Source organism: Prinia subflava, chromosome 2, assembly GCF_021018805.1.
Source record: "Prinia subflava isolate CZ2003 ecotype Zambia chromosome 2, Cam_Psub_1.2, whole genome shotgun sequence".
NCBI lineage: Eukaryota > Metazoa > Chordata > Aves > Passeriformes > Cisticolidae > Prinia > Prinia subflava.
This window is the reverse complement of record NC_086248.1, coordinates 63928623-63944892: the sequence shown is the minus strand read 5'-3', so window position 1 is coordinate 63944892 and position 16270 is coordinate 63928623. Positions and strand designations below refer to the sequence as shown.

Genomic DNA, 16270 nt, shown 5'->3' with positions numbered 1-16270 from the left:
TGATAAGTTGGTTAGCATCTCAAAAGAAGTCTACAATACGTCTTAGCTCTTTTTAGTTGAATAATGAATTTTAGACTTATTGACCTTTTCTTGCTGTTTTCAGTGTGCTTCAGAACCTGTAATTTTATTATGTGTATGATTCTCAAAAAAAGCACTTGCACATTACTTATATATAGTTAGTTAATAATTTATCCTTAAGGAAAAGGTTCTTCTGGCATTCACAGGTCTTTAGAGGTATTTAGCACCTTTCACAGTTCTCAGGTTTTTACAGTCATAATCAAAATAAGCACTGCATTTATACAGTTACATAGTGTGTGGTTCTTGTGGCAAGATGCCTACTTAAAGAGGAAAAGCAAAGAAGAAAAAAAAGTCAAAGCTGTAGTGTAATTACAAAACTAGGTCAGGGTAACAACTGTGGAGACTGGATAACATTAGCTAGCTACTGAGTAAGCCTTTTGTTCTGTTTTCATAGAATCATAGAATGGTTTGGGTTGGAGGGGGCCTTAAAGATCACTTAGTCTCAACTCCCCTGCCATGGGCAGAAATACTTTCCACTAGATAGACCAAGTTGCTCAATGCCCCCTTCAGCTTGGCCTTGGACACTTCCAAAGATGGGAATTTTCAACCTTCTCCCTTTATAAGTAAGAATTGTCTAGTTCCTTCTTGAACATGGTAACGTTTTCCTGTGTCCTTGCAGGTATGTGTTGGTGACAGCAGGGCCTGTTTTTACTGAAGAGATGTGGAGGCTTGCATGTTGTGCCTTGCAGGATGCATTCTCTGCCACTCTGGAGCCAGTAAAGGTGAAACTGCCATTTTGCTGTCAGTCAAAATGTAATCACATAACTAACTTTTGACAGGTCATTAATTTTTCAATTCACAATTAAACATATTGGATCAACGATGGAGATTGAATCAGTTTTTCTAAACATATACAGACAACACTAGTAGCTTACAGTTATTTTAAAACTTACTTTAAATTGCCTTGCCAGCATGAAAACAGAAGAGTTCAATAGGTGAAATTTCTCTTTTGATACATTTCTTCCTCTGGATTTACAAAAACTATGTAGAAGACAATGTTGCTTTGCTGTAGCTGCATGCTCCATATAGACTAGTTTTCAATTCACCATCTGTTTTGCAAACAGAAAATCCTGTGAAGGCTTTTCAGACCTGCATCTGTAAGAAGCTGCCTTTACATTGGATATATTAATTGCTAGATAGCAGGTGACCAGCTGATGGGAATGGGAAAAGTCACTGAATCTTGTATTTCACACAAACAGGCTGGACATGGCTACAGTTATTAGTTTAGCTCACAGTGAAATTCTGATGTTGTGTCTCTCTCTAGAACCTGTTGGGCTATTTCCACAGTGGTACTGAAAGCTTTAGTGGAGATGCCTGTGAAGTGAAGGTGGCAGCCCCCTCCCTCTCACCAAGTGCTGAAGCTGAGTACTGGAGAATCAGAGCCATGGCACAACAGGTACTGACAGATGTTTTAGGGGAAGTGAGAAAAAACTATCGCTCTGTAAATAGGAATTTGGAATGCCTAGAGTGGGAAAAATGCATGGGTCTCTTAAGAGGACTGACAGTCAGCCTACTGTGTAATGTAATTTTAAAAACTTCCAGGTTAGCATACATCAATGGAGATGTTTCTCATAGAGAAAGGGCAATAGTGGTGTCTCTGTGAATACTCATCAAGAGTGTCACATAGATTTCTGAATACTCTGTTAAAGAATGATAAATTCAAAGCACAAAAATTGCACTAGAACAGAGATGGTGATATGAAAATAGGAAAACAAGACTTGATTAACCTCTCAAAGCATTTTTCTCTATAAATAACTAGGTATAGATTGCAAAGAAGAAAAAGGCTTACTGGGAACTAGAGGATAATGCTGACATTTAACAAATGATTCACTAACTCCTAATCAGAATCAGCAGAGCAAACTTGGAAGCAACCTTCTTAGGGTCCTTTTGACTACAAGGAAGGTTATTCATTCTATGAAAGTGTTTATATGAAACAAGTTCTTTGAAATATAGCAGCCTGAACTTAATGACCTGCAGGGTACCATATAACTGTAAATACCATGTGACAGTTTCAGCACGGGAAAGCAGATAGATTAAAACAGCCAGCAGAAGTTTGGTGTCAGTTTCTGACTTGATAAATCATACTCTGATGCTGCTTGAAAATCTGAGACACACAGACCAGGATTGGTGATCACAACTAATGTGGTAGTGACAGACATTGTTTGAATAGAAAATGTGTTTTAAAATAAGTTTTAAAGGTGCAGAACTCAAGAAAGCAGGGACTGTAACATTAATACTTTTCTTGTAGACACTATCAGTGGCACTCCTGAGTCGTCCTCAGTGAGGATTTGCCACAACTATGAAGCTACAGAGCAAAACCACAGCAATTGAGAGTTGTTTCCCTGTTTCCCACTGAACTGATTTTGGCTTGGACGGAGTTAATTTTCTTCCTAGTAGTTGGTACAGTGCTGTGGTTTGAATTTAGTTGATAGCACACTGATGTTCTAGTTGTTGCCGAATAATGCTTACAATAAGTCAAGGGCCATTCAGTTTTGCATCATCTGCCAGTAAGGAGGTGCTTGAGAAGCCTGGAGGGGAGCATGGCCGGGATAGCTGATGGAGACTGGCCAGAGGCGTATCCCATACCATAGAGTGTCATCCTGAGTATGTAAATGAGGGGAGTTGTCTGGCAGGGGCTCCTCAGGAACAGGCTCGGCATCAGTCATTGGGTGATGAGCAACTGTACTGTGCAAGGGTGTTTTCTGGTTTTGTTTGGTTTTGTTGGGTTTGGTTTGTTTTTTTATTGTTGTTGTCTTCCTTTTTGTGGTGGTGGTTGATATTACTCTCTTTTATTTAAATTATTAAACTGTTCTTATATCAACCCATGGGGTTTATCTTTTTTTCCCTGATTCCTCTCCCCACCCCATCCTTGAGAGGGATAGGGTGTGGGGTGTGGTAAGTTCATGGCTGCTTGGTACTTAGTTGCTGTCTGTGGTTAAACCACAAAACACCCCCAAAGGATTGCATATTAGGTCTGTTGTATCTTCATGGCTAATATAATCCTTCTAACAACCAGCCTTTCCCGTGCAACTGGCTGACTGTGCAAACAGGTCCCTGTCTCCACTGTATTTGATACTTTCAAGATAGAAGCATACAGACAACAGAAAGCTTGGTTTGGTGTGATGCCTTATACAGGTTCAAAGAAAAATATGTCTGTCCTTTGCCCTGCACCCTGCTGGATGTCTGGAGGTAGCCCATTGCTGTTTTACCAAAGTAGCGTCCTTCAGGAAAGGTCTGGCTGGGGGGATACCTCTCTATCACTGTAAAATAATTCTGTATGACAGATATTTCACACTGCAGGAAATCCTATTCCAAGCCTCTCCCCCCATAACCCTAGACCCACTGCAAGTGCTAAACTGATTATTTTTATGTAACTTGTTTTCTAGGTCTTCATGTTGGAGACTCAGTGTTCCCCAAAAACCCCTAGTAACAAGGAAGGGTTTGAACATGCCCAGTCGTGTGTGCTCATCATTGACCTGCCACCAGATAAGAAACCAAACGGGCATAACCAGAGAAGGTAAAATATTTTCCAAAGAAGACACTGTGTCACTAAAAGCAAGATAAAAATATTGCTGCACAGGGAGAGATGTGAACTGAGCCTGGTAAATCATACCTCTCCATAGGGCTCATCAACAAAAACAAATTCAGTGATCAAATTAGGTTTTGTGACGCTGTTGCATTTTTAGTGATACCTGGAGAATGCAATGTCTGTTCTACTTAGGGTCTTTTAAATTCAGTATTACTTGGTTAAGAAGGTAGAAAAAGGTAATGGATAAACTGAGGCATTATAGGCTGAAGAGACCACATCCAAATCTGCAAAGCTGTCAACATTGAGCTAGGGAACGTTGTTTTTGCTTGGCGCATTATTTTTGTGGAAGTCTTTCTGTTATGTTACCACCTGAGAGACTCACCTATTTGCATTACAATCTGAGAATATTTCCTTTTGCTTGCACTTGGTTGTTTAAGTAACTGCTGTACCATCATTTGGGCCAAGAATCAGAATTCTGCATTCAGGGTTTGTGTTTGTATTGCAAGGTATGTAATGGCATATCTTTTATGAGATACCAAACATGGTTTTGTACCATTCAGGTTTAAACTATTGCTTGAGCAAGAAGCCAGAATGTGATGTTTCTTCTTTGGATGGACAGGAAGGAAGGTCATGCAAGATGTCTCTGTTCTTACACTGCTCAACAGAAGTTTTCCCCCAAGAGCAGGTGCTCTGTTGCCTCACCATCAGAGAACAGGGCCCTGCATAGAGACAAAGAAAGCTTGTGATTACAGGTTAAACCCTTCCTTTACAGAGGAAAATATCTATTTTACCCAAAGGCTAGCAGGTCATTCTTTTTGTTACTATGAATGCAAACCAAAAGTCTGGAATATTCACCTCTCACAGCACATAAGGCCATACAATCTAACAGGCTGTGTTTGTAGGGGTAGCAAGGGTTTTGCTTGTCTTTTAAACAAATAAATAAAGCTTGCAATTAATACAAACTCTGAATGCTCTCACACTGCGCTTTGTCCAACCAACTGCTAAAGGTGTATATGCCCATAGCCAAGTGTTATCCCAGCAATGTTCATTTTTTCACCAAAACACAGCTCACAAGTTGACTGTGCCACTGTTTTCATATTATGTGCTACAGCAGTGCAGTAATATGGCAATCATGCATGATAGTAAATGTGGCCTTTCCAAAGTTTTACTTTAACCTTAGCAGGGTTTCACTTCTCCCTTTTGGTTTTGTTTCCTTAATGCTGCATCGTTTCACAGGAAGCTGGGGTAAGGGAGCTTTTCTTCTTCCTAAAAAATAATCATATATTTCAGTTTGAAACTTTGGGCAGAATAAGAAAATACTATCCTTAACCAGCTTTGGCTTTGTGTTTTCACCTGTAGTTCTCTACAGTTTCTTTTGGGATTGAGCAGTACTTTACACTGTCCTTGTAAATTGCTTTTTTGGCTGTTACAAGGAAAGCAGATCTCCTTCATTCCTGACCCTGCTTTTGGAACAGGATTAGCTGCTTGAAATCACTGCAAGCACTCATTTAACTTTGTATATGCTCTTAAGAGCTTTTCTGAGTCAGAGCCTCTAATGATTTTTACAGCAGGAAACTACTTCCCCATAAAGAGCTCAACTGTATGTGCTAATCATCAACTTTTTGTCACTGTCAAATAAAAGACTACTAAATTTTCTCATGTGTCAGCACTGACAGTTGTGTCATGGTAGGCAACTGACCTACCATGTGACCAGGGAATGTGACCAAAGAACAATTTTGTCTGAATTTTTTAAGATGTTGTATTCTCAAAATTGTGTTTTAATGGGATTTCTCAAAAAAAATAATATTTACTTTTTGTCTTGGTATTCCCAAACACTTTTGAAAGTTGTTTAACGAAAGCGGAATAATTTTTGCAACAAAAAATGTCAAAGGTCTGCAACCGAACTTCTCATGTTACATGAAGATTTGTTTTGACATAGACCTAAAACTTCAGTATTGTAAGCAAACTGAAAAATCTCTTCCTTACTTGATAGCTGTGCTAATTAAAACTGGACCCATTGCATCCAGTATTATTACATGCATCAGCTCCATTTAAAACATTTCCCTGTAATTTTACATAAAGACCTTTTTAAAAGACCTTAAGATAGGTTTGACAGTTTATAATTTGAAATCAATGAGATAGCAAAGAACAATCCTCTCTTTCTTCCAAGCCTTGCTTGCCTGTAAGCCTCTCAGTCTTATTTACTGGTGAAAGACCTGAAAGCTTTGGTCAGAGGCATTTGCCATTCCTGTGTCCCCTGTGCAAATCAAAAATCAGTGAGGGCTGAAACAACTCCCAGCACCTCTCCAAGAGGAGCACAGCTAAGAATCACACAGTACCATATGTGAGGAATAGGGTTAGGAATACATATTTCCATGCTAGGCTCTCAGTGTTCAAGTTGAAGTCTTAGGAGCAGTGAAATGTGTCTTCAGCCAGACTTCAGCTTCTTTGCATGCTGCATTGCACTGCTGATGTTTCTGTACATGTTTCATTATTGGTTGGATACCTCTTCATGGTTTATTTTTAAGAAGTACTCCTGGGCATTAGTGGAAATGGAAACTGAGTAATAAACTAGTTTTGGCCTCAATTTGTCATGACAAAATAAAGTTTGTCTGACATGCTGGTGGAGGAATAATTTTCATGTTAATAAATTCCTCAGTTATAGCAGGCTGAAGTATCTGAGTGTGCTTTTATTCCTAGTAAAAGCACAATGCACCATTTTAATATTCTATTGTTTTTTCCTTCCTATGCTTGGTTTACCAAGTATTCCTTTCAGGACGATAGTGGTGAGCTTACTGTCCCACCAAGTGCTGCTCCAGAATTTATATGACATCTTACTGGAAGAATTTGTGAAAGGCCCTTCTAACTTGGAAGAGAAAGTGGCAATACAAGTACCAGAGAACAAGTTGGCTGGTTTTCTCAGGTACATCTCCATGCAAAACCTGGCTGTCATCTTTGACTTACTCCTGGACTCCTACAGAACAGCCCGAGAGTTTGACACCAGACCTGGGCTCAAGTGTTTGTTAAAAAAAGTGTCTGGCATTAGTGGAGCTGCCAACTTGTATCGCCAGTCAGCAATGAGCTTCAACATCTACTTCCACGCCTTGATTTGTGCAATCCTGACAAACCAGGAGAACATCACTGCAGAGCAAGTGAAAAAGATCCTCTTTGAAGATGATGAGAGAAGCACAGACTCATCACAGCAGTGTTCTTCAGAAGATGAAGACATTTTTGAAGAAACTGCTCAGGTCAGTCCCCCCCGAGGGAAGGAGAAGAGGCAGTGGAGAGCTCGAATCCCATCTTTGAGTGTCCAGCCTGTCAGCAATGCAGACTGGGGATGGCTGATCAAGCGGCTTCACAAACTCTGCATGGAACTGTGCAACAACTACATCCAAATGCATCTGGACCTGGAGAATAATGTAGAGGAGCCTCCCGTGTTCAAAGGTGACTCTTTCTTCATTTTACCATCTTTTCACTCAGAAACCTCCACCCCATCAACTGGAGGGCTATCTGGAAAGGAAACACCATCAGAAGATGACAGAAGTCAAATCAGGGACCAGTTGGGAGAGAGCTTGACACCTCGAGGAGGCAGTGGAGAGATATTGCTGCTACCCCCACCCCTGAGTCCTAAACCAGAGAAAAAAGAGCAAACCAAGAAAAAAGAATGGTGGGAGAGTGCTGGCAACAAAATCTACACCATAGCCACTGACAAAACCATCTCCAAGTTTATGACAGAGTACAAGAAGAGAAAGCAGCAACAGGCCATGACATCCTTCACCAAAGAAGTCAAAGTGGAAAAGAAAGGGGAACTTCTGGGTTCAAGAGGACCAGACTCACCTGTACTCCAGCGGCCACAACATCTTCTAGATCAAGGTCAGATGAGGCATTCATTCAGTGCTGGTCCAGAGATCCTGAGACAAGAGAAGAGACCCCGTTCAGGGTCCACAGTCAGCTCCCTGAATATATCTATTAGGGATGCAGAGGCCCAGATACAGGTAGGACATTCTTATAGAAGGCTAATAATAACAATGATAAATAAAAAGATATTGATACATTTTTTAATGTTGTTATAATCTTTTTGTTAAATGTTGTATTATATAATGAAGTCCTCGTGGTGAGGACTGAATCTTTCAGGAGCTGGAATTAATAAAAACCTGATTCTGTCCTCTTAAAAGAAAGTCAGTCTTCAGGGAAGTGTCATCAGGCATATACTAGTTCAGCTTTCAAGAGTGCTTTTATGACTGGGGCCAAAGCTGCCCTTAATCCTGAGAACTGACAACCTACAGCGAACTCGTTGCTTACTGCTGTGGGCTGTAGCCCACTGAAGGCTTTTGAAAATTCCGTGCTGCTTGTCACACTGTTTTTATGCTTAAGAATGGGGTTTTTTTTAATTCCAGAGAAAAATAATGGGTTCTTTTGCTAAACAGAAGCTTGCTGTTAGTATGTCCAAGTGAATGAATCACTGAAAGCATCAAATTAGATAGATTTTGTTCACTGTGGGACAAAAAAAAGGAAGGGATGAGCATGATACCTATAATAAAAAGTCAAATAATTACTTAGTACTGAATATGATTTAGGAAGACACACTGAACATTAAATTAATATACTGGCATTACCCAGTCTGCTTCATGAGCAGACTCATGCTTCATGCTTTCTTAAGCTGCGCCAAGGAAAATACAGGCTGGATATTAGGAAAAAGTTTTTTTACAGAAAGGGTAATAAAGTATTGGAATGGTCTACCTGGGGAGGTCTACCTGAGGGTGGATTCACCACCTCTGGATGTGTTTAATGAGAGACTAGATGTGGCACTTGGTGCCATGGTTTAGTTGAGGTTGGGGTTGAGTTGGATGATCCTGGAGGTCTCTTCCAACCTAATAGATTCTGTGATTCTGTATGAATCTGCAACCACCAGATACCTTATCTTCTGTCTCAACCACTGGGCTCACCTATTTAGAAAGGTCTTCTAAAGATTTTTTTTTAATCCAATTGCTTCTTAGGCATGGACCAACATGGTGCTGACAGTTCTCAACCAGATTCAGGCTCTGCCAGACCAAACTTTCACAGCCCTGCAGCCAGCAGTGTTTCCCTGTATCAGCCAGCTGACTTGCCACGTGACAGATAACCGTGTCCGCCAGGCAGTGCGGGAATGGCTGGGAAGAGTGGGCCGAGTTTATGATATCATCATTTAAACCAAGCTGTGCTCTGTTGCCAAGGGCAGAAGACATTCAAGGTATACAGCAAAGAAGTACTTGGGGTTCATTAATTGCCTATTTGTTGGTGATAAGAGACAAGGAACTTGTTGATTTATATTGTCTATCCACCTGAGATCGTGTGTCCCTCACTCACACTAGCAAAGGAGGCAAAGCATGGGTCTGTTTAGAGGATCTGGCATGGCCCAGAACTCAGAACCTGTCCATAAGTCAGGCTCCTACCAGAAGTGATACATTTCATAGCCTTTGTTTTAATTCAAATCTGCAGCAGTGGGAGCCACCAGAAACTGCAACAGAACTTCATGCATGAAATTAGCTGTGAGTGCAACTGTCATGTGGATGTCAAACCAGGTCAGTAAACCTATTTAACTTAGAAAATAAATAAATAAACACAAGTCGGTGGAAAGGTGAGGCTATAGGACAATTCAGAAGGTGATGTTTTTTTCAGGTAACATCTTCCCTTCAAAAATTGTCATGAGAGGGATAGCCAAATAAGATTATTGTAGTAACTAAATGTGTCTCTCACTAGAGAAAATGGAAATTTATTTTGCTCCAAGAAGAGCCACTGAAGTCACATTTGGAGTAGCTAAAGAATCTTGGGTCTAAAATGGGTGAACCAAGCACAGACTATTGATCCTTTCATTGCTCTTATGGCGTATTGCTTGAAGAGAAATGGCACTGTCAAACTGCCCTCTCTGCAACACCACCCTGGCTGCCTCTTCACCTATGCCTACGGCTGAACATTTTGCCACATGTCTAATTTCCTCTAAGGGCAAAAGGGAAATTTGTTTTGCTCTTTCCTGGGAAGGTGTAGGGAAGACCCACCACAGCAAATACCAGCATGTGCCAGTATCCAGCATTCGACTAAGCAGAGTAGAGATAAAGTGTTCCAGTTTAAGCACCACTGCAGCTATTATTCTACTGGAAATTTATGTTTGCTTATGTAGAGCTGCTGTAGCCAGGAATGCCCTTATCACCTTTGTTAAATGTAGTCTATCACTCCACTTGGAGCTGAAGCAAGATGGAAAATGGTATGAAAGGGAGGTATATTTCCTGTTTCTTTCTCATTTCTTGTCTGCTGCTGTAAATAGAAAAGGACAGACCCTCATGGAGGTACATCCACCCCTCCATGCAGCACTCCTATTGGGACTATTGCAATTTGCTGTTATTAGTAAGAGGAAGGAGAAGGGGGAGGATTGACTATTGTGTTGTCAGATGCATATGTGATGCTTTTCACACTGTACAAAGCAAAGGGTTACCTTGCTGCACAAGTTATGTCAGAGCCCTTGGGACATTTCATCTTGTACTCCCATGCTATGTCATTTGTTGATTTGTTGGTAACTTGTTGAAAATGAGTTGATTTTAATTTTGGGTAACCCTTTAAATGCTGTTCTCCCGAGACTTTTAAAATGTGCATGCCAACTAAATATACAGCTTCAGTCCCTGCTCCAAAGCATTCTAAAACTGTTATATAAAACTCTTTATATAAGGCCTGGATTTTGCACAACTAACTGCTTTTAGCATCTTAAACCTGGCAAAACAGAGGGAGCCAAGAAGCTCCCCTGAACAGCCATCTCCCAAGGTTCTTTGTTTACAAAGAGTCTGATACTATCTTCCTGCCTTTTCCCTGCATTGCCTGCTTCCCATTTGTCACCTGCTAGTCTTGTGCAGGGAGTATTTGTCCCATAACTTTCTGTAGTGCCAGTCATGCTGTTTCCCTTTCTTTAAAAACTTCCCTTTGCTAAATTGTTTAAAGGACATAAAAATTCTTACATAAAAAAACATAAAAAACTCTTTTCTACAGCCTAAACTGACTCTATGAATTACTGATTTAACAATGTTTTCAATTGTCAATTTTCCCCCAACAGTTCTAGTACTTCCTCAGGGACAGGTTAGATTATGCTTTTTTATCTGGGAGAATAGTAGCATGGTTTGATTTCTGTTGCCATGTTTTTCTTATACATCTTTAGGTATGGTAAAAGTGTGGTTACATTTTTTGTTAAAGATTTTATTTGGCATCTATATAGAACTGCTTTAAAGCAGTACATTAATTAGGCAACAGCAGAAATCAGAATAATAAACTGTATTCAAATCAGCCAACTCTGATGGTTTTAATTATAAATGCACTGAATTGATGTAGATCCTTGTTATACTGATCTAGAACTAAAGCAAATTCCTAAATGATGTAGTGGAAACAAAATTGATGGCAGTACTAGTGAAATCACTCAGGACTACAGAAAAGTTCCTAGAATCTAGGAAACACCATGATTGCATTGTGGTTGCAATACAAAATCCTTCTGTAAATCAGAAAAAAAGGCTTTAGGAGTGACAATACCATTACCGCCACCTCCCTCAAGGCCATGAACATATTATAACCTAGTGTTATCTGATTAGCCACCATCTTGACCTGAAATGTAATTTAATTTTAACTATTTACACTGCAAATACCACATTGGAAAACAGGACAAGTAAATTTGCTATGTTGCTGTTGGCCTGTTTTGAACTTTGTCCTTCAAATTATGCACTAAGTGCCCATTGTCACCCTCAGTGCCTCTGCTCATTAACACCCCTCCCTAAAAGGTCTTAAATAACTTTGGGTAATTCCAGGAATGTAACTTAGAAGGAGGGAAGAAGGAATATTTGAAGCAGCAGACTTTGGAGAGCAAAGTTCAGCATGTGCTGCTCTTCCCTTTCTTTGTGTGTATAAAATGCTAACCAGGTGAGAGGAGTGGCCCATGGCCACTTCAGTAACCACAACCATGAGATGCAGAAGCTGAAGCCTTCTGATGCACCTTCAAAACATAAACAAATAAAAAAATTAGTTGGTTCATCAGAATCTCAGCAATTTTTCTGCTAGTTTAGCTATAGACCTCAGTAAGTCCCAAAGAAGTAGAATAATAAACATGTGAATTCACCATTTCATAGGGCCTGTGTGACCTGTTTCATGGCTCACAACTGCCAGCACGATACCTTCAGACCTCAGAAAGCAAGGTTTTAGCCCAAAGGAGAGGTCTGCCAGAACAGTCCCAGGAAAAGTCCCTGTCCTAAGCCTCAGAAGGGGAATTCCCAACACTGCACACCCCAATCAAATCCAGGTACATGACCATGCCAGTAGCTTTTCTGCTTTCTCCTTGTGAGTGGGGAAGCTCCTCAGTCAGAAGCAGTAGTAGTCCTTATATCCACATGTGTATTCACAAGTGTGTCCCATTCCAGTCCTTACTGTTAGCTCTGTAACCTCATCCATGGCAACATAGTGGCAGCTTTACTGTTGAACCAAACATCTGAACCTTGAGCAAACCAGTCTCTGCATTACAGCCTTAGCTTGCTCTTTTTCTTTGCCTTGGTTAATGACCACATTCTTCTCTTTTCTTGCCCTTAATTTTTTTGTCACATAAATTTTTCTAGGAGTTGGGTTTGATTTTTTTAGTTGAACTGGCTAGTTATTTTTAAAAATGATTGCCCAGTGAATTTTACTCAACTGAAATGCTTTAAAAAAGATGTGGTAGCTTGACATCCTTCTCAGGTACCAGAGCTGCACCTCTGCTGCCTTTATCTAGTTCACACTGCCCTCTTCAGGGCCACTGCAGCCAGCAGAGGCAAAGACATCTCATTTTAAAATCTTGTAGGCAGTTGCTAACAGCGAAAGTTGCTGCTGCCCAGCATCAACTACCTTTAAGCACATGAAATAGCTCATCACTGTGCAAATATTTAAAGCTGAGAAAAGCAGGAAAGCAATCCTTTTCCTACAGAACAGGGGCAGGGTTTGACCCCAGCTTACATGGTCTCAGGTCATCGCATATGTTTGCACTTCATTTTGCACTGTGAACATATGCAGTCATATGAGATGATTGACATGTGTGTGTATGAACAGATACCTGTAGCTCCAATCACTGCCATATTCTGGGCATTTAGCATATTTTCTGAGAGCTGTCTACATTAGTAATATGCTTATCTGCTGTGTTATGTATTTGTGTCACACCAGCAATGGTTAACACAGTTATTCTGTACCTTTTCTGAACATTCAGCAGCCATTGAATTACCACCATCTCTTGGTTAGCATGCTTTCATGCGTTTATGTTGTTAAAATGCAGATTTAATACTCTCCTAGGGATAAACACTCATTTGAGAGTAACTGACTTAATTTACCATATAGAAAGAATTATTAGGAAAATATTTGCACAGACCTGTGCAATACTTTCCTTGTACAACTCCCAGCACAGGCAACACAGCTTTTGCCTCATCACAGATGGAAAATTTAAGCCCTCTGCACTGTAGCTTGTTCATGTCAAGGCTAAGCCCAGTTTACACTTGTGACTTGTAAGGTGCTTTCCCTTTCAGTTTGAGCTTCAAGTTTTGTTTAAAACTTAGACCTTTATGTAAAAATACACTAACAAATCCTCATTCACCAAAGATAAAATCCCCACCTCTAAGTACCATATGCAATCTTTGCCTGTACTTTATACAGCACATCTCAGTGTTGGTATCAACACTGCAGAGCCCAGCACAGCACTGGCATGGAACTGAGTGACAAACAAGTTAGAAAGTAGAGTCCAGCTCCATGTGCTGCCTGCACTTTGTACCTTTCTTCACAGCTTGGGCCCATGCTCAAAGTGCTGAAGCTGTCGAAACCAGTGGAAGTCAGGTAGCTAGGGATCTTTAATACTCAGGACTCAGTCCTTGAATCCTTCAATCCCTACATACGGGTTGATAAGTTCTCAGGAAAGGGCAAGTCCTGTAAAGTCCTTTATGTCACCCTCTCTGCTGCTGCCCTCCATACACCTCCTGCTTGAGAAATTCACGGGAACCAGCACATAGTCCCACACAACACCGTACTGCATAAGTAGAACCCTCACTTTTGCACAGATCGAGCAAGCCAAAGTGATTTCTTTTTTTACCTAGCTCATCTGTATAGAAGCCTGTTGAGAAATGGTGCCTATGGTTTGGCTATTGTCACCTTCAGCAGTCCATTCTAGAAATGCTATTTCTCAGTGCTAAATTGTTTTTAATTCACAAAAAAAGTGAAGTGCTTCCCTTTCCGCCCCCGCCACTTTTATACTAAGATATGTCTAAGGTGTCTAAGCAGGCTATTTACTCATTACTCCAGTCATAGTAATTTATGGGAAGACCTGTGTACAGGGCTCATCGTGCTATATGACATGAAACAGGTTTTTTGCTGATCATTCCACAATTGATAAAGACGTAACATGATACCATCAATTTACCAAAAGAAGTTTCTCTTCTTTTAGTGTAAAGGACCAATTCACCATTGCACAGAAGCACAAATTTTGGATGTTATGCAATGTAGATAAAAACATGTGGCAGCTAGTGATCCCTCTTCACTGAGCCTCCCTAATTTGAGCGGAGCTTCTACAGGGATATCACCAAACGGTCTCAGCATCCCTCACCAGCAACATGCCTGGGACTCCAGAAGTTGTACAACTGCAAGGAAGAAGTCATTTCCACTAATTCCCCTCAGAACACATACTTTATATGTGACATTAACTAATATGATACTAAACAAACAATTTTGGCCAAACATGCAGTGCTGGCTTTTTAAAAAGGAAAAACTAAAACACACATGGCCTAAGTGTGCATCAGTCTTTTCACTTAGTGCTGAGAGGTTTCCAAGCTGAAAACTAAAAGCAGAGGGAAGAAGAAATGCCCTAATTCTGTGGATATTAGTGGAGCTACACTGTATGATCCTGGATTAATGCAATAATGAGCTCGCCTGTGGAACCAGATCCCTCAAATTCCAATTTCTGGCAAAATCACAAGTTGAGGTTTTCATAGTCTACACTGCCACATTGAATCAGGGAGCCAAGTTTATGGAATGCATTTTTGGATAAGAAACATGGCAACAGGATCTATTCAATCCTTTTACTCCAACATCCCACTTTTCAAAAGGTAGTTTATGTACTTTGATAAATTTTGTCTGACCCCCATGGCGCATCTGAGCCCTGTTTCCTGTCCATGCATTTGGTCCATCTGGGCTGTGGTGAAGTGCCACACTTCTACAAAGCAGCAAGCTGCAGTGAGAGAGCTGAGCTGGCAGACAGGCACAGGTACACAGGTTCAAGCAAGGGACAAATATCTCCTCCACAATCAGGCTGTGCCCCCCACTCTGCAGAGGAAGACATGACTCGATATCAAAGGGAGAACAGCCAGGAATGGCAGAGCATGGTGGTGACAAAGCCCTGTAGTACACACTATTTGCTAGAGCAGATGGGAGCAAGAGGTTGAAGGTGTGCAATGATAACAGCAAGAACCTTCTTTCAGTTCCCCCCACTTTCTCTTCTCTGCCTCTTTTCCCCTTCTCCCCTTTTATCATTTTTGTGAGACTGCAAACATACGTCTATGGGCCCTCCAACCAGAACTGAAAGCAAGCCAAAGGGAGTGGACACTCCATTTCACCAAAGATCTAAGTCTTTTCTGTTTGAAAATTTTAAAAAAATAAATAAAATAAAAAATCAAATTTTATTTCCATTATGATGGCTGCCAGAGGAAGCATTTTACCACAAAACATGATTCCCAGGACTTAATCTCTCTAGCTGTATATTCAGGTGGAGGCAATAGTACTTCTTAAGAGAAACTATAAATTACCTTGTCAAACAAGTGCTTACATTGGGTTTACCTTCTGCTGAGTTCATACCTATCTGCAATTCCTTGGTCTTTTCCGTGTTTCCTCCCTCTACCTTTCTGCTCTTCTTTAGAAGAGCCCTTCCCCATGTCCACCATGTCCTGTTGTGCCGCTAGCTTTGTATGGTCCTTGGGTGTCCAGTGGTTGGGCAGTCACTGTCAGCTGGCTTGCAAACTGTATTTTGTGTATATTTTATTCTGACTGAATTCTGAAATGGAAATATTTTAAAACAAAAAGTATAAACTATTTATGTTGCTTGTGTTGTAGAATAAAGATGCAAATGCAAAATAAATTATGCTTTGGTTTTGTCTAATGAAAGTTATTGTACACTTCATGATGAAGTAAAGGAACAGAGCAGAGAAAGGGCCTGAAATACTCTTGGTATGTACTAGCAGGAACTGCAGTTTTCGTGGATGACCTTGGGAATTTAATCACTCTGAACTGCTATGTGTTTTTGATGGGAATTGAGATCTAAACACTGACAAATTACTCCTACAGCACTTCTTGCCAGAGTCTGGGTTTGTGGGGTGGAGAAGGATGAAGTTAGTGAGATAGTTACAGGTACAAGTAGCTAGTGTGCAGAATTTTGACGCATCTAGACAGGTGAAACATTTTTCTCTCCATGTAACTGAGGAGAATACTGTTGGCTCTTATTTCATTAGAGATAGGTTTGTCAGAGCTCTCTGTCATAAACCAGACTTTTGTTGGTTTTTCAAGCTAGGCATTCCCTGATCCCAGACAGTTTAGACAGCACTCATCAGGTATTCCAGTAAACAGGTGCACAGATGCTGCTGGTGCCTATAAACAAAATACCCC

General features: G+C 40.6%; 1 protein-coding gene and 1 long non-coding RNA gene across 10 annotated transcripts in view; one reads left to right on the top strand and one right to left on the bottom strand.

Annotated features, from left to right (window-relative positions):
- Window positions 1–15772, top strand: part of ARFGEF3 (ARFGEF family member 3) — an 87366-nt gene extending 71594 nt beyond the window's left edge. For all 4 annotated transcript variants that reach the window (XM_063390279.1, XM_063390278.1, XM_063390277.1 and 1 more), the window contains 5 exons: window positions 698–800; window positions 1343–1474; window positions 3465–3595; window positions 6372–7602; window positions 8605–15772. In XM_063390279.1, coding sequence (XP_063246349.1) covers window positions 698–800; window positions 1343–1474; window positions 3465–3595; window positions 6372–7602; window positions 8605–8796 — 1789 coding nt within the window. In that variant the 3' untranslated portion in view covers window positions 8797–15772. The remainder of the gene's footprint in view (window positions 1–697; window positions 801–1342; window positions 1475–3464; window positions 3596–6371; window positions 7603–8604) is intronic.
- Window positions 3602–16270, bottom strand: part of LOC134546932 (uncharacterized) — a 23804-nt gene continuing 11135 nt past the window's right edge. For 5 of the 6 annotated variants that reach the window (XR_010079310.1, XR_010079308.1, XR_010079307.1 and 2 more), the window contains exons 3-6: window positions 7445–7518; window positions 7015–7117; window positions 4783–4873; window positions 3602–4326 (exon numbers count right to left, since the gene is read on the bottom strand). This is a non-coding gene — a long non-coding RNA (uncharacterized LOC134546932). The remainder of the gene's footprint in view (window positions 4327–4782; window positions 4874–7014; window positions 7118–7444; window positions 7519–16270) is intronic. The other variant, XR_010079309.1, reaches the window with a different exon arrangement.